Source organism: Fukomys damarensis, unplaced genomic scaffold (genome assembly GCF_012274545.1).
Source record: "Fukomys damarensis isolate Sample0158 unplaced genomic scaffold, DMR_v1.0_HiC HiC_scaffold_28, whole genome shotgun sequence".
Classification (NCBI taxonomy): domain Eukaryota; kingdom Metazoa; phylum Chordata; class Mammalia; order Rodentia; family Bathyergidae; genus Fukomys; species Fukomys damarensis.
Window position 1 is genome coordinate 221,245 of NW_022900940.1, and position 22,022 is coordinate 243,266.

A 22,022-nucleotide genomic window follows, 5' to 3' on the forward strand; every position below is an offset into this window, starting at 1 on the left:
GAGGGCAATCGCGGGCCTTCGGGCTCCAGCTCCGGCGCGCCAGCCTATCGCTGCCCCGATCCGCAGTGCGCGCTGGCCTTCTCTAAGAAGCACCAGCTCAAGGTGCACCTGCTAACGCACGGCGGCCCGCAGGCCCGGCGGCCCTTTAAGTGTCCGCTTGAGGGCTGCGGCTGGGCCTTCACCACCTCCTACAAGCTCAAGCGGCACCTGCAGTCGCACGACAAGCTGCGGCCCTTCAGCTGCCCGGTGGGCGGTTGCGGCAAGAAGTTCACCACCGTCTACAACCTGAAAGCGCACATGAAGGGCCACGAGCAGGAGAGCTTGTTTAAGTGCGAGGTGTGCGCCGAGCGCTTCCCCACGCACGCCAAACTCATTTCCCACCAGCGAAGCCACTTCGAGCCTGAGCGCCCCTACAAGTGTGACTTTCCCGGTAACTGAGGCTTGCGGGGATGGGCGGGGATAGGGCGCTGCAGAGAGAAGCCAGATCTGCAGCTCCAAGTGGTGCCACCCACTCTGAGCAGCGTTTTAGCGTGGGCTACTTGATTAAATAAGGGGCTAATATAAGTAAAGAAGCACTTACTTGTTTTGAGTTCTAGCTCCTCCCAGGTGACTAGATTTGAAGTTTGGACACTGTCTTGCTCCGGCATTTCCACTGCGAGGTAGCACAAATAATCATAGCTGCCCATGGAGAAGGCAACAGAGGGCTCTTAAGATGTTTCCATTTAATTGATGAAAGTGATAACACGTCTGCATAGAAGAGTTGGATTAGAAATCAGGCCTTTATTTTCTTTAGTCTTATGGTTTAGAAATATTCTATCATATATTGATGGAGTACAGCACTGTCGCACTGGAGGAACAAAGATGAATATGCCTAGCTAGGCTAGGTACAACACGTTACACACACTGAGAGGATGGCCACAGTGTATGGCACATCCATTTTTGTGTCTTTTATACTTTATATCCATTGCATTTCCCAATTCTGTGAAGTTTTTAAAAAAACCTTGTACTTCTGTGAAATTTAAGAACAAGTCTCATTTTACAGATACCGAGGCGGAGCAGTATTAATAAAATCCACTGCCCGTTCTTTCTCCAGTATGATTACCTGCCCTGACTGGGAATGTAAGACTCCAGCACAGTGAACTTTTCCCTGCTTTAGGCAGGTTAGGTGCTCTCAGGACAGGCTTACTCCAGAGAAGCAAGAGAACATTCTTAGCCTGGAAGGCTGGAGAATAGGGTAGGACCTGGCTTGGGGGTGAGTGAGTGGTATGGGCTGTGGTGAGGTTGTCGGAGGGCCTTCCCTATCCTGTTTATTAAAATATTCTTCAGAGCGCTGGGTATGTAGCTTAGTGGTAGAATGATTGCCTAGCATGCACGATGTTCCATCCCTAGCACAGCAAAAACAACTCCCTCAACACCCACACACAAACATACTTCAGCAAGCTCCTAGTGTGCCTCTTGCATGCATATTAACATATACATGTACTTGTATTGCTCTCCTAATAATAATGTATACTTTTATGTAATGTATGCATTATAAACTGCTTAAGCAGGGATTTTTAGTGGTATGAAAAATATTAACATGCTCTAATTTTTTCTTCTCACATGCCTTTGAAAGGTCTTGTGCATTCCTCTGGAAAGCATGGCTTTAGACTTCTGATTCTGTCTTCTTAAACTGTACACTCTTTTTAGCTAAACGTTTGTGGAAGTCTCATGACAGTTGTAGACTCTGGTAAAAGAACATTATTCTGTGTATAATCTTTGAACCATCTGGATCTGATTTGCTTCAAAGCATGAGGACCCCCTGAGGGTTTTATGTTACCTGGTCACTGGGGGCTTGGTGAAGCACCAGAGAATGTCAGTGGGAATGGTGCTGGTGGTGATGGTGGTAGGCGGTTCAGATAGGAGAGATTGCAGAGGTAGGATCCAAGGGCCATGGTTATTGATTAGTACACCTGGGATAGGAGGTTCTTGATAAGGTAGTGTGTCTATTCAGGTTTACCTGACCAATTGTTTGAATTCACCAAAGCCCAAAATAGGGAATGCAGGGAGACTAAATTCAGACCAAAAAGGCTTTTTACTTTTATGCAGTGCATAACCATGTGGTGGTGATTTACAGGCACACTGATAGCCACAACAGAGACACTTGTTAAACTTCTTGTAATTTAATGTCTTCTACCCAGTTTCAGCACTGAACATTTTTGTCAAAAGAATATTGGTGAAGTGTAGGCTTTTGGGCTGGTGGTACAGCTGGGGGCTGAAGATGCGGGTAGAGGGAGAAGCTAGATGAGTGAAGATTACAAAGCAGAACACTGAAGAAATGAATAAAAAGACGAAAGGAAGCCAGGTAACAAGACATGGAGCCAGCAGTTACAGAGGAGGAAATTCATAAATATAGAGGATGTAGCATCACCCCAAAGGGTGAAAAAATCTTACTATCAAAAGGTTTATAACCCTTCAAAGCTCAACTCCACCAGAAAAAAATCTTGTTCATAAATTGTTAATTTCTCTTCTGGGGTATTCTTATGCCTCACACAAGCAGTATTGACATTTGAGTTCATGGGAGGTACATCTAATGTATGCAAGATCAGTGCTGCAGAACTGGCAAGCAGGTAGCTGTGCTTGGAGGTCTTTCTTGAGCAATCAGTTGCTCCATCTCCAAGTCACACTGCAGCAGGTAGCCTGCTGTGCCTATGGGCTACCATCAGCTACCCCTGCTGTAGTTATTATAAAGGCAAATATTCACATTAGATGGAACTTCTAGGTCTTTTTTCAAGGTGAACTGTGTCCTGGGTTGCAACTAGCATTAACTGCATTGTATGATTTTTTGTTTGTTTGTTTGTTTGTTTGTTTGTTTCCACACTGTGAGCAAAGTTTGTGTTTTCTTTGTTCAGGCTGTGAGAAAACATTCATCACAGTGAGTGCCCTGTTTTCCCATAATCGAGCCCACTTCAGGGAACAAGAGCTCTTTTCTTGCTCCTTTCCTGGATGCAGCAAACAGTATGATAAAGCCTGTCGATTGAAAATTCACCTAAGAAGTCATACAGGTAATACTTCATCGTTTGGACGAAAGGCTTATCTGTCTGGTAGCTGTTGCATTTATCATTTTGCCATGTGACTTTTCTTTTACAAGGTGAAAGACCATTTATTTGTGACTCGGACAGTTGTGGGTGGACCTTCACCAGCATGTCCAAACTTCTAAGGCATAAAAGGTAATCCTTACATTTTGTTACATATTATCAACTTCAGAAATGGGTGAATTGTTTTTTTTGTTTTTTGTTTTTTGCTATTTAAAAAGAGTTCAATGTAGGTATTGAGAAGATCTGCACCCTATAAAAAAAGAATTACTGAAAATCTCTATATTTTTTATACTTAATTGGTATAGTCTCTATACAGTTACCTTTTTTAACATTGTAGAATTAAATTTCCTCATGTCATCGAAAACTTTTCTTGATGATAGTCTTGGGCCCATGTCCAGGCAGTGTGTTTTACACATGCATCTTATTCCATCTTCGTAACAACAGCTGTAACACTGATAATTTTCTGTCTGTTGTACAGTAAGACTCAGAGGGTGGGTGATTTTTCTAACCTTGTGTAGTTGGGGATTGAGTTGTTTAATATAAAAATATTATTTAGGAAAAGTCACAGTCTTTACAAGTTTACCTAAAAGGATCCTTTTAGCATTGCAGCCAATGCTATTTGTATACTTCTCATGGTTCTCTGTGGCTGTGAAAGCTTGTTTATTATGGGAATTTCTGTACATTGAAAATAGCTTCATCAATATGTTTGGGACTCAGTTGTTCCTACACTGAAAAAGCACTAGTTGTTCTGTGTCTGATTTTAGGGCTGCCTTTGTCATTAAAGTAGAATTTCTAATTATGGGGTAGCTAATTTGCAAACTTGATGTGGACTGAAGACAGAATTTCAGATTTTCTGAATGTACTGATCATTATTTAAAAAAAAAAAGAACTTGTAGTTCAGTATATTTTGCAGAATTTTAAAGACTCACCCCTGAGGCCTTGTGAGTTGTGTAAGTAATCCCCTCCCTTGTTTTCTTCTCTGGCAGGAAACATGATGATGACCGGAGGTTCACCTGCTCTGTGGAAGGCTGTGGCAAATCGTTCACTAGAGCAGAGCATCTGAAAGGCCATAGCATAACCCACCTAGGAACAAAGCCATTTGAGTGTCCTGTGGAAGGTAGAGTTTAAAGTGTTGCTTTGAACTATTAACTACATACCATGCCAACATTCATGGTGTAAGTTTAAATTGTTTTAAGGTAAGTTTTAGTTGCTTAAAGACAAGGTAAGTGTAAGTTGCACTGGTATATTCATTTGGCTTGTTGAGTAAGTTGCACATATTGTCTTGGGAGTTGGAAAGAGTACAGCCTAAAGTCCTGTCAGTATGCCTCTGGTCCCACCATGTATTTGTGGCTCTGGTGGTTATGAGGATTAGGTGAAGTAATGTGGAAAAAAAATTTCTTTATGCATCTGGCATATACCATGGGCTCACAAAGTGGTAGGTAACTACTCTTGTTGCAGTTGGACAGCAGTAAAGCAGCTACTTCTCTGGACTTTGGTTTCTTTCACTGGAGAAAGGGATAGTAAAACTCACTTAAAGCTAAGGCCAGTTTTTAGAAATTAATGAATGCAGTACAGGTGTTATAACCAAGCTACAGTCCTTCTACCAGCATTCAGCTGGGACTACATATGAGTGAAAAAACAACATGCAGGCTGTTGTAAAAACACAAGGGGTTCAAGGTACAAGATCCCAGTAATAAATGTAAATGAACTGTCTACCTAGAATGTACCAATAAATTCAATTTAAATTAAAAAAAAAAAACACAAGGGGTTCACCCATACTTCTCTTGGGGGTGTGGGCATGCCCTCCCCACCCCCCAGTCAGGCTCAGGAGGAGGATTCGGAGCCAGATCCATAGGGATTGTTGTGAGAGGCAGAAAGGCCAGTATGGGAGAATCTTTAAGAGCTCTAACAGCAGCAAGCCAAGTGCATAAAGTGATGGGATCATGTTCAAGTTGTGTGTCACTGTAGCTTTGTGACTAAAGACATACAGGCCTGCGGGGTGCTGGTAGGTATCCTGGGATGATGGATGTGCTTGGGCTGGAAGCAAGGAGGGAGAAAAGTGCATCCACGATAGAGGTGGGAGTTAGAATTAATAGTACATGGTGAGATATGGACCCAAATGGAGGTTGAGGGAAAGATAGTCTCAGCTGACCTCTCAGCTGAGGTCAGAATGTGGGAGCTATTTTGGAAGTGGGGGTTGGTTTGGACTCACTGAATTTTATTTACCTGTAGCTTTGTAAGTTCAGGTGCTTAGAAGTCGAACATGTTTGTGCTACTGGAACTTGGTGAGCTGGCTGAGCTAGGAGTGAAGCAAGTAGCATGTGAGTCATCGTTTAAGTCATGGAAGTGGATGGACTTCTCAGTAAACAGTATAAAGCATAAAGGCTGTCTAGGGTGGTGATTAAAATTGTGAGTTCTGGCATCAGACTGCCTGGATTCAAGACCCAAGTGTGCTACTTAAGTAGCTCTGGGACCTGGAACAAGCTGCTTAAGCTCTCTGAACTTTTTCTCATTTGTAAAATGAGTAAATCTCATAAGGTTGTTAGGAGGGCTCAATTAGTTGCTAAGTTTTAAGCATATAAAAACATCAGTATACGTCAGTTGCCATTGTCTGTTTGTTTGTTTGTTTGTTTTTAAGCCTATAATAGCCCTAGGACTGCTATAGGTTCAGAACGGGTGTCATGGCAGGAGCCCTGGTGGCAGGTGATGTTGAGCTTAGAGAAAAGATGTGTAAAAAAGGGTCATCCAAGAATACCAAGGCTATCTAAGATTGGGGGACACCTGTAGAGTTGATATGTTGATGGTCAAGGTTCTATGGGGTAACTGAGGCAGAGCTCTGCTCCAGGACCCTGAAGCATGGCCCAAGTGTGAGGCAGAAGACTGTGCATACTGACAGCCCTGATGGAAGTGACTGGGGCAAGAGTAGTAGCTGGCTACAGAAGAGGCGCAGTTATTTTTGAAAAGCTCTCAAGGAGCTTCAAGCAGTCCTAAAGCTGAGGTACCAGTAGAAGGAGGCTGACAGCGATAAGAGAGAGGGATGACCCATCAGTGTTTGACTGAAGGCAATAGTTAGAGAACATTCTCCATGCCGCACTGGAGGGAGAATTATCTGGTAGAAGGATGGATCCCAGAGCCCCTTCTCTGACTGACTGAGAGAAGTTACTCCCTCTATTGAGACTGGCTTGTGGCACATCATCAGGTGGTGGGACACAACTGCAGGAGCCCAGGGTCTGTAGGTAGACTATTGTAAGAAAAGAGTCTGTAAAGGTATGATAGGGGCAAATGAGTAAGGACCATGGATGCCTCTGAAGGTAATTTTGAATTTTATTTCATTCTCGAATGAAGCTTTGCGCTTTTTTCCAGGTCAGGCTCTGTACATAAGTATAGCTATATTTGGTCCTCATAACTCTATGAGGTAAGTATTATACCCACTTTACAGAAAAGAAAAAGGAGTTCTGCAAAGGATAATTTACTTAATAACTAATAGGTAACTGAGCTAGAGTTGGAATCCAGTCACTCATGCCATAGCTGGGCAACTCCCTTGGCCTGGAACACCCTTCACTGCTGCCTGCTTATGAGATCTTTTTTCTATCTGTTCAGGAGGTATACTGTTTCCTCTGCTTCTAGAGCAGCTCATTGTTATTCAACTCATTTTATTCAACCCTTTATTATAAGAGCTGACTGTTCTCAGCTCCTTCCATATCATAGGCTTTTGGCTACAAGAATTCCACTTCCCCTTTCTGTGTCGGTATGGAGCAGAGCTGTAATATAATAGGAAAGCAGGGCATGAAGGGAAAGTGTAATTTTTAATTTGTTCTATTTTACCTGTGATGATTTTATGCCGATTGGAGGAATAAGTGAATAGACTATAATCAGGGAAATGGTAGCTCTCACTCATTCATGGCCCTGATTTAGGAACACTTGCTCAGTCTCTGGGTATCAGCTTCAGAGGTAAAATGAAAGAAGTTGGGTTTGGTGATCTGTTGAGATAATTCTAATTCTTAATATCATAGGGTTGTAGTTTTATAGTAATAGCTTAATAAGGGTGACTGGTATATATTTTTTGCAACCAAACATTCTGGAGTTGTTTTGATTTAGTCTTCCCAGCAACGCCATGTAGTGGGAGAAGAAGCAGGAAGAGTTAGCCAAAATCACACATCTTAGTCATGGCACACACAAGACTTTAGATTTCCTTATGATTTTTTTTTTAATTGTTGTTTTTTTGTTTTGCTTTTGCTTTTTAAAAAGAACTTGCTTTGGGTTTTCACTCCTCTTGATGCTACTCCTGGGGCTGGTCAGTGTTCATCCCTTGCCAGCAACTAGTGTTTGGGAATGTGATCCCATGATTCTGATCTGATGAGGGATTGTTCTTTGTTACTGGTACTTTGGTTTCCTCAGGTATAACTCATTCTTTTCTGTTACAGGGTGCTGTGCTAGGTTCTCTGCTCGCAGTAGTCTGTACATTCACTCTAAGAAGCACCTTCAGGATGTGGGTGCTCCAAAAAGCCGCTGCCCAGTGTCCAGCTGCAACAGAATCTTCACCTCCAAGCACAGCATGAAGGCTCATGTGGTGCGGCAGCATAGCCAGCGCCAAGGTCTGCATTTTAAATCTCTCAGAGAGTTGCAAAGATATGTGAGCCTGTGCTCACAAGAGAACAGAAATAATGCTATTCCTTCTCACCTGCTTTCTGAGTTGTCTAGACTATAAGGTCAGAGCCCATGGATTTTGGTCACTGAGCTAAGCGAGCCTCTTTTGTACTCTCTCCTACCTCTTTGTTGCCTCTTACCTTTCCCTGGTCTTTGAAGTACTTCCCGTGAGAGTGTTAATTCTCTCACTTGGTTGTCTCTTTGTTTCTTAAATATGTGTCTCCTGGACATTTGTCTAATATGTGAACCTACCCTCTAGTATTGCCATATTCTCTCCCTCCTCACTCACTTTTATTTCTACTGAGCGAGCACTCAAGCCTGTCTCCTCCTCTTGCTTCTGCTTTGAAGTAGCTTTTATACTGTGAAAGATTGGTTTCCTTTGGGAGGCAAAAAGTCATCCAAAATCTGAGCAAAGTTGTGTTTCCAGAATGGAGAGAGGGGGAATAAATGCTGAAGAGGAAGGATTAGAGAGGCATCGTGAAAGAGGTCAAGGGGCACTAAATGGGAAGGATTCTGAACATATCAGTACCTGTCATTTGGTACTTTATGGGGAAACTGCCTCTCTAGGCCTTATCCATAGTCATATAGGCAAGATGTTGAGGGCTTCTGGATGGGAGCACTGGCTGCCCCTGTCCTAGAGCACTCACATAGACCCTGCTCTCTGGGATGTGGGGTTGCTGCTTGTGGTAGTGCCTGGCTAAGGAAGTCCTAACTTAACAGAAGAGTTACTTCTGCTCAGAGTCTGTGGAAGCTGTGTGTTACCGTAACCAGTCCTACCTCCTTGTGACCTGTGTAGTAAGCTGCACTGTGGTAGAGGCAGAATACCAGCCTGGAGGCATATCCTCTTCCCAGTAGGGAGCCTAGGCAAGGGAACAGGTCTTTGAGCCCCATTTCCCTCACCTTTAAAATAAAGAAGAAATTTGAGCATCTCTTCGAAGGAGCCTTGTTTAAGTGCCTACTGCAAAACCCAGTGTACAGTTGGGGCTCAGTGGAGGTTTGTGTCATTCCTCTGGTTTCTTCTGATCCTGTTGAGGTCATTTAAACCTTCTGCAGTTCACAATGATTACCCAGTTCGCTTTGTATTTAAAGAAGTTGCCTTTCTTCTAACCTCATGAGTATCTTGAGAACAAGAGGATATGTGTCCTACCTAGTATGTAAAAGATGTCACAGAGTATCACCTTTGCTCACAGTCTCTGAGCCACCAGGGCCCCTTCACTCATTCCTAACATTCCCTCTCAGGGTACACCTCTGCCATTTCCTAACCTCAGTGATTTAGTGGCCACCAGAAGCTCAAAATTGTTCTAGATGAGCTTTCCTTAAACTCTGGTTAGATGTGAGACCCTCTTAGTTGTGTTTGGAATGCCCACTGTATCCCAAGTGTGTATTTAAAATGTACATTGACTTATTTGTGTCATTTTTCCTGTTGGCCAGAACAACAGGTACCACAGTCCTTCCCTGGTGGAAAACAAGCACTCAGGAATGTCTGATTACTGTGGGATCATGCCAGGCCTTTGATGGGGTGTTTCATTCACCCTCACGGCAGTCCTGCTGCTGATGAATCTGAGGTGAAAAGGACTTGCCGTGGTTACACTAGTAGGAAGAGCTTGAGGTGGAATTTGACCTGAGATCTGTTCACCTCTCAATGGCATGATCTAACCATTCCCATTAAGTGCTCTACTAACATTTTATTTACTGATTTTTTTCATGTGTGTTGTTGCACATGACAGTTTTCCAGGTAATATTTGAGAATTAATAAAATGCTAAAAAGGAAGCTGTCTAAATTGGTATCTGTTCACACTGAGATTAGTCTTAATTTCACAGGTAGCTAAATCTTTGAGAGGAACACGGGAAGTTTTGAAAAATTTTGAAAAAATGAATTTTCCAATTTTATTTTCTCCAAATTCCCTTTCAGAGTATTCCATTTGTTCTACAACTCTTAATGATGAAACTTCAAAATCATAAAAGAACTAAAGAAGATACAGTTTTTTTTGTTTTGTTTTGTTTTTTTAGGCAGGGTCTTCAGAGTCTTACAAATTGCCCAGGTTACCCTTGAACCCACAGTGCTCCTGCCTCAGCCTCCCAAGTAGCTGGGATTATAGGCACACAACACCATGACCAGCATGAATTTGATCTTTTTTTTTCTTTCTTTTTGTTTTAGATATTTCTTTCATAGGCTTGTATTAAAAATATAGTATATGCTCTGACTTGGAAAGAGTGAGTTGGTGGTTCACTAGTACTTGGTATGGAAGGAACAGAAACAGCCCTTTCCCTCTGCACCAGGCACTAGCTCAGTCAGGATGCTGCAGTGGAGGTTTCTCAGGAAAAAAGCAACCAAGCCTTATTTGGCTCTGTTGCCCAAATTCATCGTGCTCCCATTTTCTGTTTGCACAGTGGTTAAAGAGTCCTGCAATTTGATATGTTTGGTGTGGACTTGTTTATAAACCCTTAGCTTGAATATTCACTGACCCTTTTTTGTTTTTTGAGTATGTTAATGTTTATTGTTTCCCCAGAAGTTTTCTATTAAGATAAATTGAATAATAATCAAAGATTTAAATAAATACTTAGTGTTATAATAAAAATTTAAGATTCCAGAAGAGGAGTCTACTGAATTATTTCAGTATAATCTTCACAAGCTGCAGAGAGCCCCAGAACTGTGCCAGGCACTGAGGGCAGAGAAGTAAGTTAAATGGGCTGTCCATCCTCAAGATCTTAGCTCTGGCCTGGGGGCCATTAGAGGCTGCATGTGTGAAGGAGCTGGGCAGGGGAGCAGAGACAAAACAGGAGAAGTCCATCAGGAGTATTCGTCTAGGGCAGCAGAGCACCTGGGAGGGTCTGATAGTCAAACTTTGTATCTGCCTAGAGCTGGAATTTTGATTGCAGCCTAGAACCAGGATGATTTTGTTCCCCTTGACTACATCCAGGTAGCTCAGATCAATTTTGGAGTTACAGATTAGTTGTAGAACAGGGTACAGACTTTGACAAGACATGAGCTGATAGAAGCTGATTACAAAAATTAACTCCAGACCAGCCAGAGTTTGTCTTATTGGCTTCTCGCTTCTAAAGACTATACCATAGAACGTTTCACAGTTTTCCGGGTTACCTACTGTCATGTAGGAAAAAGTGCAGGCTTTGAAACCAGAGAAACTAAAATCAAATTTTACTTTGTTTTTTTACCAGTTAACTGGACTTTAGGAAACATTATTTAATCTCTCTCCCATCATATCCTGTGGAGAAATCTGTCTGTCTGGTGATTTGAGACATGTATGGGAAGAACCTGACATTTGGGAATCTGTTTCTTCCCTTGATATCTATCAACTAGTCACTAACAGTGCGCTAGTAGTGGGTTCCAGTCATCAAGTTCCAGAAAGGATAACAAATGTGGCCTTAGAGGTTACTTCTAACATCTGGAGCATAAGCAAGATTTCTTAACACTCCTGAAGTCGTAAATAATGAGTGTTCATTCTTTTTGCAGATCTTGTACCTCAGCTAGAAGCTCCAAGTTCTCTCACACCAAGCAGCGAACTGAGCAACCCAGGACAAAGTGAGCTCACTAATATAGATATCTCAGCACTCTTCTCGGATGCACCTGCCAACAGTAATAGTTCAGCAAGTGGGCCAGATGAGGCACTGAACTCTGGAATCCTAACCATTGATGTCGCTTCTGTGAGCTCCTCTCTGGGAAAGAACCTCCCTGCTAATGATAACTCTTTAGGGCCCATGGACCCCCTGGTCTTGGTGGCTCACAGTGATATTCATCCAGGTGCAGATACCCCTCTTGTTCTTGGGACTTCAGCCACAGTTCTTCAGCCAGGCGGCTTCGGCCTAGAAGATGTTCAGGCTGTGAGTCCAGGAACAGTAGGCTGTCTGGTGGCATTGCCCATGAAGAACTTGAGCCAAGACCCACCTTCTTTGACTTCCAGGGGTAACTTAGCAGCACATTTCACCACATCAGCCTCTTCAGGCATTTCCCAAGAAACTGCCAGTGCCCCAGAGCTTGTAACTGCAATCAAGGTGGAACAAGACTCACTTCTTCTCCCTGATATGGTTGAGCAGCAGGAAGGAAGCCTAGGGCCAAGCCAGTCTGTGTTCTCCAGCCCCACAGAAAGGCATGGTGCCCAGAAGGACACAGAGCTCAGTGCAGGCACTGGCAACCTCTTTTTGGTATGAAGCACTCTATTCAGTCACCACCGTATAGCTCACTTCTCTTACATTCAATTTTAAGAATATTATGCAATTTCTTACTGGTTTGCAAAAGGATGGAACCCTGGACTCCAAGTCTGAAAATCTGAATCCTGCCTTGAGTCTCAGAACTGTTGGTTCCTGTGACCTTGAGCAAATCATTTAACCTGTTTGAGCCTTAAATTCTCAATTTATTTTTAAAATAAGGGGATTGGCCAAATTATTTTTAAGGTCCTTTTAACGTCTATGACTCTGTGATAATGTGTTTATTTTGTTGAAAAACTTGGGGCACTTCATAACATTGAAATGTTTTGCCTTTGTGCTTTTCATATAATTACAAGTCCTAGAAGAGGAATTATGGCATAAACTACCTTTAAAGTTTAATCGAAACTTGAAAATCATGCCAAAGCATTGTTTTAAATTATAATTGGGGGGAGTGGTTTATGAGCTTTCATTCTTGGAGAATACTACAATTTTGAGGCTGGACAATTTTAATTTATATCACTTATGCATTTATTATAATTTAATTTAAAATAATTTAAAGAGTCCTAGAAGAGAATCTTCAGTGTACAATGGAAATGATCATCTGCAAAAGTGATTTTTTTCTTTTCAGCACAAGAAATTTGATGGAGACATTTCTATTATTCAAATGTTAAATCTTTTACCATAGCTTAAAATGTTAAATCTTCTGGATTGGGATAAAGTGTGAGGGCATTAGGAAATGATCTGCCATGGAGCCGACTTTTACTTCTTTCAGTGTGAGAGAAGGCAGTCTCTGTTTCTCCGTTTCTGGTGTCTTCCTTGGTGGTGGCAGAGCCACGCTTGCCAGCATCTATTTAGGCTGCCACAGCAGTGGCTCAGCAACTGGTAACTGGGCAGGGACAGATGGGAGGTCAGAGCCAAGTGGAAAGTTAGTCCCTTGACATTTGGTGCCTTGGGAAGCAGCAGTGTTTTGTGCCTCACTGCATCTCCAGAGCCATAACTATGGGTGGAGGTGGAGGAGCCAGCAAGACCGTAGTCCTAATCCCTTGTTCATTTTCTTGCTAGCTGTGTGAAGTCGGGCTCCCTCGCTTCTCTGAGTACAAATGGTGTGTGGTGAATGGGTTACAGGTATGCCATGAGCTGTAGAGGGTTATTCTTCTCTCTTGAGTGATAACTATTAAGCTGTTTTTCATATGAAACATTCACAAATATATATAACAGTTCACTGTTGAAATACTGTTCATTTGGCTCCCTCAGTAAATTTGCTGAATTTGGTAGCATACTTACTGTATTGTTCTGTGAGACTGTGGAGTATAGCACCTGCTGCCAGAGAGGCCTCTGTAGTGAGCAGAGGAGGCTGCTCTGTCCACGGCCTGCTGTGCAGGGTGCAGATAGTACGGAAAACCTTTCTGTGTTGCTGTAGTAATGTAATCCTGGGGATTCAGTGGAAACTAGGTAACTGAGAAAGCAGGGAGATAGGAAGTTCATTTGGTAATAGTTTCTGTGTAACATTTTAATGTTTTAGACTTTGGAGGAATAAACTCCTCCAGATAATATTTACATATTGTTCCAGATCTGATTTTATTTAGTTATCACTGTAACTGGTTGTAACATTTGGTTCTCTGTGTGCCGTTTCTGGATTACTGAACTCTAAAATGTTCCAGAAGCAGGCTTAGGACATTTCTGTAGTTCCCTTGCTACCCTTCTTTTGCTCTTTAGATCAAGTGACTGATACACTTTTCTTTGGTCTCAGGAAAGTGGGGGCTCAGCAAGAACTGATTACCGAGCCATTCAACTAGCCAAGGAAAAAAAGCAGAAAGGAACTGGGAACGATGCAGGTGAGGCCAAGTGTGCTGCAGTGCTGGTGAACAAGGGGCCGAGTTCTCTTGTGTCACAGTCACAGGCAGAGGAAGCACGCAGAACAGATGTTTCTGTGTTCTTCGTTTCACTTTTATGTGCAAAATGCCCTTCGATCAACGCCTTAGTTTTATGTGAACTTAGAAAAAAATAGGAGCAAAATTCCCTGCATGTATAAACATGCTTTACTTACTAAAAAAAGCTCAGTGAAAGGAAGGGGTTCAAACACAATTGTCAGTTATATGGAAGCTACTGTGGTAAATGAGCAAAGCAGGCCAGGGATTAGAAAAGTAGAGGGTGGCCTGATGCTAACTTGCTGCTGGGCCTGACCTTGATGAGTAGATCTAGGGATGAGACTGCTGCTGTCTCCAAGGGTAGCAGTATAAGGAGCCAACTCTGTCCTGTACCGTGGTGGCCTCCAGTTTAGGGGTATGTTAAAATCTAGTATCAGCAGATTATTTGAATTTTTAAAATACACTGCATGGATCAACTAAACCCTGGCAGTTTATGGCCTTATGTGTCTGTCCCTACTGAAGGTGAGATAGTAGGATGTGATACTTAAAGGAAATTGGTAAATCCTTGTATAATATTAACATTTTTCAATATACTATTTTATATCAATACTCTTTAATCCTTTATCTGCACAAACACAAATGCAGCTGTCTCCTCCAAAATCATAAAACAAATTAGGTTCATAAACCAAGGTACCACTGTACCTGTTAACATTCATTGCATTGCCTGGGAGTAGTATCTATAGAGATGGTTTGATTTTTTAAATTATTGTTTATGTAAATGTCAACTTTAAAAAAATAAGACCACTTTAAAAATCATAGCCATATATTGTTTCACTTTTTTAAAAAATTAACAGTATTTCCTTAATATCCAGGTCTAGTAAATGTTCAGATTTTCAGTCATGTCAAGTGTTTTAAATGTATACTGTCTATTGGAATCAGAATCCAAGTAAGGGCTTTCTGTTGATTTTAGTTGACACACTGTATTTCTAAGTCTGTTTTAAACCTATAGTTCTCCCTCCATCTCTCCCTGTGTTTGTTGAAGCAACTATGTTTGGTGGTGTGATTAGCTTATTACATCATCGTGGTATAGATTAGCAGATTCCTCTGCTTTTTTGTCTCCCATAATTAGTTTAGGCTTGAGCTGATTGTTTGGGGTAGGCAAAGGAGGGGCTGGTAAAACTCCTTCCCAAGTGGTACTAGATCAGTCGTGGGCGAACGTGGGGCACACTTGTGGCAGTGGGCTATTTGTATCATTGAAAACTAAAAGGTTTGCCATCACTGTATTAGACTCTTCTTGGAAGCTCCTGGCTCTAGTGTTCCGCCACTGATGGCCTGTGGTGGGCTTCATTAATTCCTTGGTCATAGCAGAGAAATGCTACTCAAATTCAGTTTTTGTTGTTGTTTTTTAGTTACAGTACTCTGTAAAAAGCAACTTCTCAATTCTTTACTTTTAAGGCATAGTTCAAATGAGAAATTCAGGATGTTTGAATATTTTTCCTTGTTGGATTTCAAATAAGACTTGATTTCTTCACCTCTTCCAACAGTTACCAAAGTATTTTTCATGTACTTATTAATTTAAACATTATGTTGTAAATTTTTATATGAAATAGAATATGGTACCTGCCAGGGGTCTACCTTTTGAATATGGAAATGTCCCTATAAGGGTGAAGGCTTACTTATCTATCTTCCTTAAAAAGCCCTCTTGAAATAACTGCAATCAAGAGAGGAAGGAGCTGGGTGTGGTGGTGCACACCTGTGATTCCAGCGCTTGGGAGGGAGGCTGAGGCAGAGGCAGGAGGATTGCTGTGAGTTCGAGGCCAGCCTGAACTACATAGTGAGACCTTGTCTCAAAAAAAAAAAAGAAAGAAAAAGAGAGAGAGGAAGGCCACAGTCTCTTTTCTAATGCCTTGTGGCTAACTGATTTTCCCCCAACATTTTATTTGCTGTAATTTCACATTTACAGAAAACTTGTTGCTATGAGTAACGATTTTCTCTGTGTATTGTTACACCTTCGTGTCCCCATCTATGATACTCATTGTCCAGTCTGGTAGATCCTGGGACATCTATCAAAGCTGAATGTTTGTTTGTTTGTTTGTTTTTTGGTACTGGGGATCGAACTTGAGTCCTTGCACTTGCGAGGCAGGCGCTGGAACCACTAAGCTAAATCCCCAGCCCTCAAAGCTGAACGTTTTCATGGTCTCAGTGCTGTGAGCTGATGACAGACTTAGTTTCTGACCAGGCACACTCCAACTCCCTTCTCTGCCCCACCCCGTCTAGGTTTCTACATGTGTTTTTGTCCTTAGGTCTCTGTCTTTTCCAGCTTGTATTAGAGCCTCAACTCTCTTTTGCCTGTTATAATACTCTTGAAGAGGACAGGCCCTTCAGCCAGTGGGCCTTTCCTCCAGGTCTGTTGGAGCTAGAGGTGTGGGACCCTCTCTATCACCCTAAGGTACAAGCATGTTGATGCTGATCACTGGCCTTTAAGGTTGTGCCTGCCAGCTTTCTTCACAGTAAATGTCTTTTTTTTTTTTTTTTTTTTTAAATTTTTTTTTTTTTTTTTTTTTTTTTTTTATTCCTTGTAATTAGTGAATATCTTGAGGCAGTTTCTTTAAGAATATCTGCAAAATTCAGGAGCCCTAAGCACACTCTTTAGATTCAGTAATTCTCTAGAACTGGTAAAACTCACAAAAAAGCTGTTGTTGTAATCATTGTGGTTTATTGCAGTGAGAGGACCTAGGTTAAAGCCAGGCCAGGAAGGGATGTAGGAGAGAGTCCCCAATAATTCTGTGTTGAAGATTCTCAGTGCCTTCTGTGGACGGTACAAACTTTCCTCATCATGTGACAACACACATAGCATTACCAACCAGGGAAGCTCACTCAAGACTATCCAGGGTTGCTGTTGGGGCTCAGTTGTATAGACTGTTTGATCTGAGTCTCCAGCCCTTCTAGAGGTAGAGCTGTCACTGTACAATCCAAGGCTCTTACTGAATGTCATATTGTTACTGCAAAAATGTCCGTACTGGCCCAACTACCCCAGGAAAATAAGGACGTACTTATCAGGCAGGACATTCCTACAGATCACTTCCAGGAACCAGAGTAGGATTAATCCTTTGTAATGCCCTGCAGATACCCTGTTCCTTTTTAAACTTTGCAGTGATTTAACACTTACAGTGGATATTGCCTATAGTATTGTTATAGTGTTGTCCATGGTGATTTTTTATTCCCATCATTCTTACGTGTTTATTCATTAGCATTCATGTGTAAAGTGGAGCCTTGTCTTATCTCCCATTTGTTCATTTCATTAATGTCAATATGAACATAATGGCGTTGCTTTTACTCCTTACATTATGTTCACTTTTGGATTATAAACTACACATGATGGTACATACCTGTAATCCCAGGATTCTTCAGAGGCTAAGACAGGAGGATCAAAAGTTGGAATGGAGCCTGGGCAACTTAGCAACATAGCAAAATCCTAAAACATAACAAAGGAGGGTGAATGTGGTGGCACATGCCTATCTAGCATTTAGGAGGCTGATGCAAGAGGGGCACCCTGAGTTTGAAGCCAGCCTGGGCAATATAGAGTTCAGAGTCAGCCAGAGCTACATAAGGAGACACTGCTCACTTGGATCTCAGTAACACTAAATAAATAAACAAATTTTAAAATTGACCTTTGAACAATATTAGTATTTATTTATTGTTCTAATTGTTCTAAGTGTTCCAGCTTTGGCCTTTAGGAGCTTCAGTCAAATTCTTGTGCCTTTCAACATACTTTTTTAAAGCACTTTCTTACTTTCTGACACCCTTAGACTCAACTTGTATTATTCCTGCCTTAGCTCTGGAATCTGTAACTTTTCTAGAGCCTTGGTTCTTTTTTATTAAATAATGATATTTAGACCCAAATGTGAATGCTGGGTTTGCTTATTGCTACCACAGTATCTTGGGCTAGGCTTTCTCAGTAGCCCGTGCTGGGAAATACGTAAATACATTTATGTATATTAACCTGAACTAACTGTGTTTTGAATTCAAAATATTAGCAGTTTTAAAAAGGTAATACAGTACATAGTGCTGTTACATAGTACTTAGTACAGTACATAGTACTGTTACTTAAAATCCCTTGTTACTCTGTTGGTACTTCTCAGTAAAATATAATCATCTAAGTGGAATCAAATAAATAGAATCACGTCAGTTTAGGTCTGGTTTTGCTGCAGAATTATTGTTGGTACCAAGTTTTGGTGAAATTTTTAGGTTTTGGAACTGTTAGGTTTTAAGATTAGATTGAGGAATTATGAATTTGTAGCAAACCCAGCAACAGAGAAGTTATAATGTAGCAGCACTGTTGGTAGAATTAAGTCATTTAAACACAGAAGCAAAGTACATGTTAATCCTTTAAAATGTGCAGTCTGAAATAATGGGATCTAAAATTCAAGGCACTTCCTGTTGTGTTGGCATTGAATGTAGAAATATAAAATTGGTGCTACTTTCCCTTAGATGTTGAGCTTCTCACATCAGAATAACCCAAGAATTTTTTCACAATATGAGAATGTCAGTTTTTAATTCTTGAAGCCAACGGCGAAATATACTTACTGTTAAAAAAGAAAAAGAAAAACCCTTCAGAATTATAAATGGCAGTGTACCTTCCTGCTCTGTAAGGGCAGGGAAAACAAATAGGCATGATACTTACCAGAAGAGACAATAAACAGCAGGATACATTGTGACAGAAAACAGAGTACCTGTCTCACAGTAAAAAAAAAAAAAAAAAAAAAATGCTGATTCCCCTACCTGGATATAAAGATTGAATATGTCAAAAACCAAAATCCCAGCTATATGTTATATAGAAGAGGCACACCCTATATGGAAATATTTAGGAAGATTAAAGTTAAGATAAACCAGAACAAATAAAAAAAACAAGGATTAGTGTTATGAGAAGTATAAAATTCAAAGAAAAAGAAATAGGACTACAAAGATTTCCCCTTTTTTGGTTTCTGTTCACATATAACCCACAGAAGTGCTGTAAGATTTGTGAACATTTATATAAATGTGTATATGAAATCTTAGACTAGCAAGCAATATAAAGTGAAAACCAATAGGAAAATTGACTAAATCTAGGAGAATTGCCTGATTTAAAAACCTAATGGTATGGCAAGTGATTTTGCTCATTTGCAGAGCAAACAAAAAAAGAGGCAATGAAAGAGGCTTATTAATGAAATGAATTTCATAAGTCCTATCCATATCCATGATAAGCTTGTAAAAGCTGACCTGGAGAAAGGAGGCCAGGAGAATAGCTACAACTTTGGCAGTACTGTATGTCCTGAGCGTAATGTGATAAATTACAAAGTAAAAATTACTTGGAAAACAGAAGAAAACCAACTGAATTATTGCGTAAAAGAAGAAATAAAAGCAAATATCAAATACGACCATCTAGTTGGAAGTTTGAACTCTGAACTCTTGAGCAAGCAACTTTAAAAGCACCTCAGGATTCTTACGAAAATTAAGCAAGGCAGTAATACACATAAAGTAATCCGAAGCACTCAGAATGTAAGCTGATGATTAGTTCATGTTATTGTGTATGAAATGTAGGGGTGTAGCTGAAACTAGGTCCAAGTATATATGTTGGAGATGCTTTCCTATTAAAAAAACAGAGAAATGGAATCAGTTATTATGTAAAATGAAAAAGGAACAGACCCAACAAGAATCAAATCCAAGGGCAGGGCAACATACCTGCCTTGCAAGTGCAATGTCCTGAGTTCAATCCCTGGTACAGCGGGAAGGGGAGAGATCTCAAATCCAGACTTCGATGCTTATGTGCAACCACCTTTTCGGATTTGAAAGAACTTTTTTTGGTGTGGGCCAAATAAAACATCTTTAAATGCAACAACCCCCAGGCTGTCATTTTCTACTACTTTTTTAGCAGTTTAATGAAGAAAGAGAAAGCATGAGTAAATTGCGCAGTGGGAAACACAAAAGTGCATAGCATATAAACTATATGATAATAAATTCAGAGTTTTTAGAAAAAGTGCATAATTTATTAAGAAAACAGAAACCTTCATTAGTCTGAAATAAATCTATGAAGAGCTTAGAACTGTGGAAGAAGTTAGTATAACAGTCTCACACTTGCAGATAGTTACACAGGCTGATTCTTTTTTAAGGCATATGTTCAGTAAATGCTGTTCCAGAGCTCTATGGAAGATGGAAGCTTCCCATGAAAAGCTTGATAAGGAGACTGCTCCAAAAGAGAGCTGCACACTGATACCTTATGAATATATGGAAATGTTCTGATAGAACATTCTTAGATTTGGCAGCATATTTAATCCAACCAAATACGTTGAATGAAATAATGAAATAGAATGAAATGATGTTAGGAATTCTGTTTATTGGCTTATCTTAGCCTTGCATCAGTGAAGAACTATTTTCTCCACAGATTTTGTATTTTCTTTTAAAAATCGATAAGCTGTCGCTGATGAAAATTAGAGTATAAGATAAAGATATGGTAGCCCAAGCCAACAGCCAATATTATATTTAAGATGAATTGCCAGAGGCATTTCCATGAACCTTGGAATTATATAGGAGTTACTTTTTATCACCATTGTTACCCTTGGTACTTTATTGTTCTTCTGAAGGTTCTCATTATTGAATAAAGTAAGAAGAAATAAGATAGTACCATAGAGATGATAGAAATAATTTGGAGTTGATTTGACTGTTGGTTGGAAAACCTGAAAGAATCAACTGAAAAATTAGTGAAACTTAGAAGATATTCAGTGGCCCATTATAAAATAAATGTTTGCCAGCTATAGTTTCTTATATGGTAACCAGTAGCCAGACAGGATATGCAGTGGAGAAGATACCTTGTTCAATAAAAATTACAGGCTCTACAAAAGGAAATTTCCCAAGTAGACAAGACTTCCTAAGTGAAGAGGACAAGAGAAGTTGACAGACATTTAACTGCTCCCTAGTGGGGTGGCTGCCACCCCTCCATAAATCAGGGAAAGGTGGTGAATAACACAGACACCTGCATGCAATCTTTTGGGGAATCAAGGTAGAATTATCAGATGAACAAAGACTGAATGAACCAAGTAATGTGATGAAGGCAACACCAAGAAAGAAGGTATGTGAGAAGTTACAGTTTTAAATAGGGGAAACAGAGGCTCTCCAGCAATGGTAATAGCATAGGAAGGAGGCAGGGAGAGCCATAGGGATGGATCCAGGGAGACATCTGCCTTGGCCCAAGCAGAATTAATCTAGGAAAGGGGCCTGCGGCTGAAGTGTGCTTGGCCCATCCAGAGGGGAATTTGGAGGCCATTGTTGCAAGATGGACTTGGCCAAGAGAATTTTAAGAGAAAGCCAGAGAGCTAGCTGAGGAGGCCCAGTTGTTTAGGATACTATAGGCCATTATCACAATCTGGCTTTTACTATTGAATTTAAGGGAGAAGCTCCAGAGAATTGGAAAAGGGATGGGATATGTTTAAATGGGTCAGTCCAGCTGCTCTTTAGAAAATAATGAGATAGCAAGGGGAGCAGTTAGGTTTTTTATCATCACCCAATAGAAACAGTGGGAGGAATTCTGGACCTCTTTTAAGGTGAAACCCACAGAATTTGCTAAAGGATGTGTGATATGAGGCAAAGTCTCTTACAGACCTGCCATCTCTTCCTGCAGCGTTGTAATGCAGTTTCACTCAAAAGTCCAAGGATATTTCAGAAGAATTGTAAAAATCTATGGGCAAGAATGTCAGGAAAATGTGGAGAAAATGACTTGGAGGCATTGAACTGCGGTTGTTGAGAGTTGTCACACACTCACAATTCAAACAGGGAAAACGGGCTCCACACGAGCCTGCAAACTATAAGAAACAGATCAGGGACCAGGTTATTCTTTGTGGAAAAGGTGGCCCTTCAGATTATCCAAAATAAGTGCTAGTCTTTGGTTGGAAAATATGTAAATTTCTTAAAGAAATGAAGATACAAAGTTAAGGTTTTTGAAAAGATGTAATGATAACCAACATTTATTTCTTTGTGCTGTACATGACCCACAATAACCCCAGAAAGTAGATACCATTATTAGGAGTGCTTTCTGCATTTGGGACACTAAGGCCCATAGGTTAATTTCCCAGCATCACAGAGGCAGGCTGGGCATGGATCCTGCTCTTCCCTTCGAGCTGGGCATGCCCCCAAAGGATCACAGATACCCAAAGAACAGGCCACTTGGGTGCGTCTTGTTGACACAGATTTGACAAGAAACAGCGTCAGACCAGAACACTGAAGGTGATGAAAA

General features: G+C 40.9%; 1 protein-coding gene across 1 annotated transcript in view; it reads left to right on the forward strand.

Moving 5' to 3' along the window:
• Positions 1-22,022, forward strand: part of Zxdc (ZXD family zinc finger C) — a 40,112-nt gene that overhangs the window by 4,770 nt on the left and 13,320 nt on the right. The window contains exons 2-9 of the mRNA XM_010608077.3: positions 4-430; positions 2,892-3,044; positions 3,131-3,209; positions 4,064-4,194; positions 7,502-7,672; positions 11,197-11,885; positions 12,951-13,013; positions 13,639-13,723. Of these exons, the coding sequence (XP_010606379.1) occupies positions 4-430; positions 2,892-3,044; positions 3,131-3,209; positions 4,064-4,194; positions 7,502-7,672; positions 11,197-11,885; positions 12,951-13,013; positions 13,639-13,723 (1,798 nt within the window). The remainder of the gene's footprint in view (positions 1-3; positions 431-2,891; positions 3,045-3,130; positions 3,210-4,063; positions 4,195-7,501; positions 7,673-11,196; positions 11,886-12,950; positions 13,014-13,638; positions 13,724-22,022) is intronic.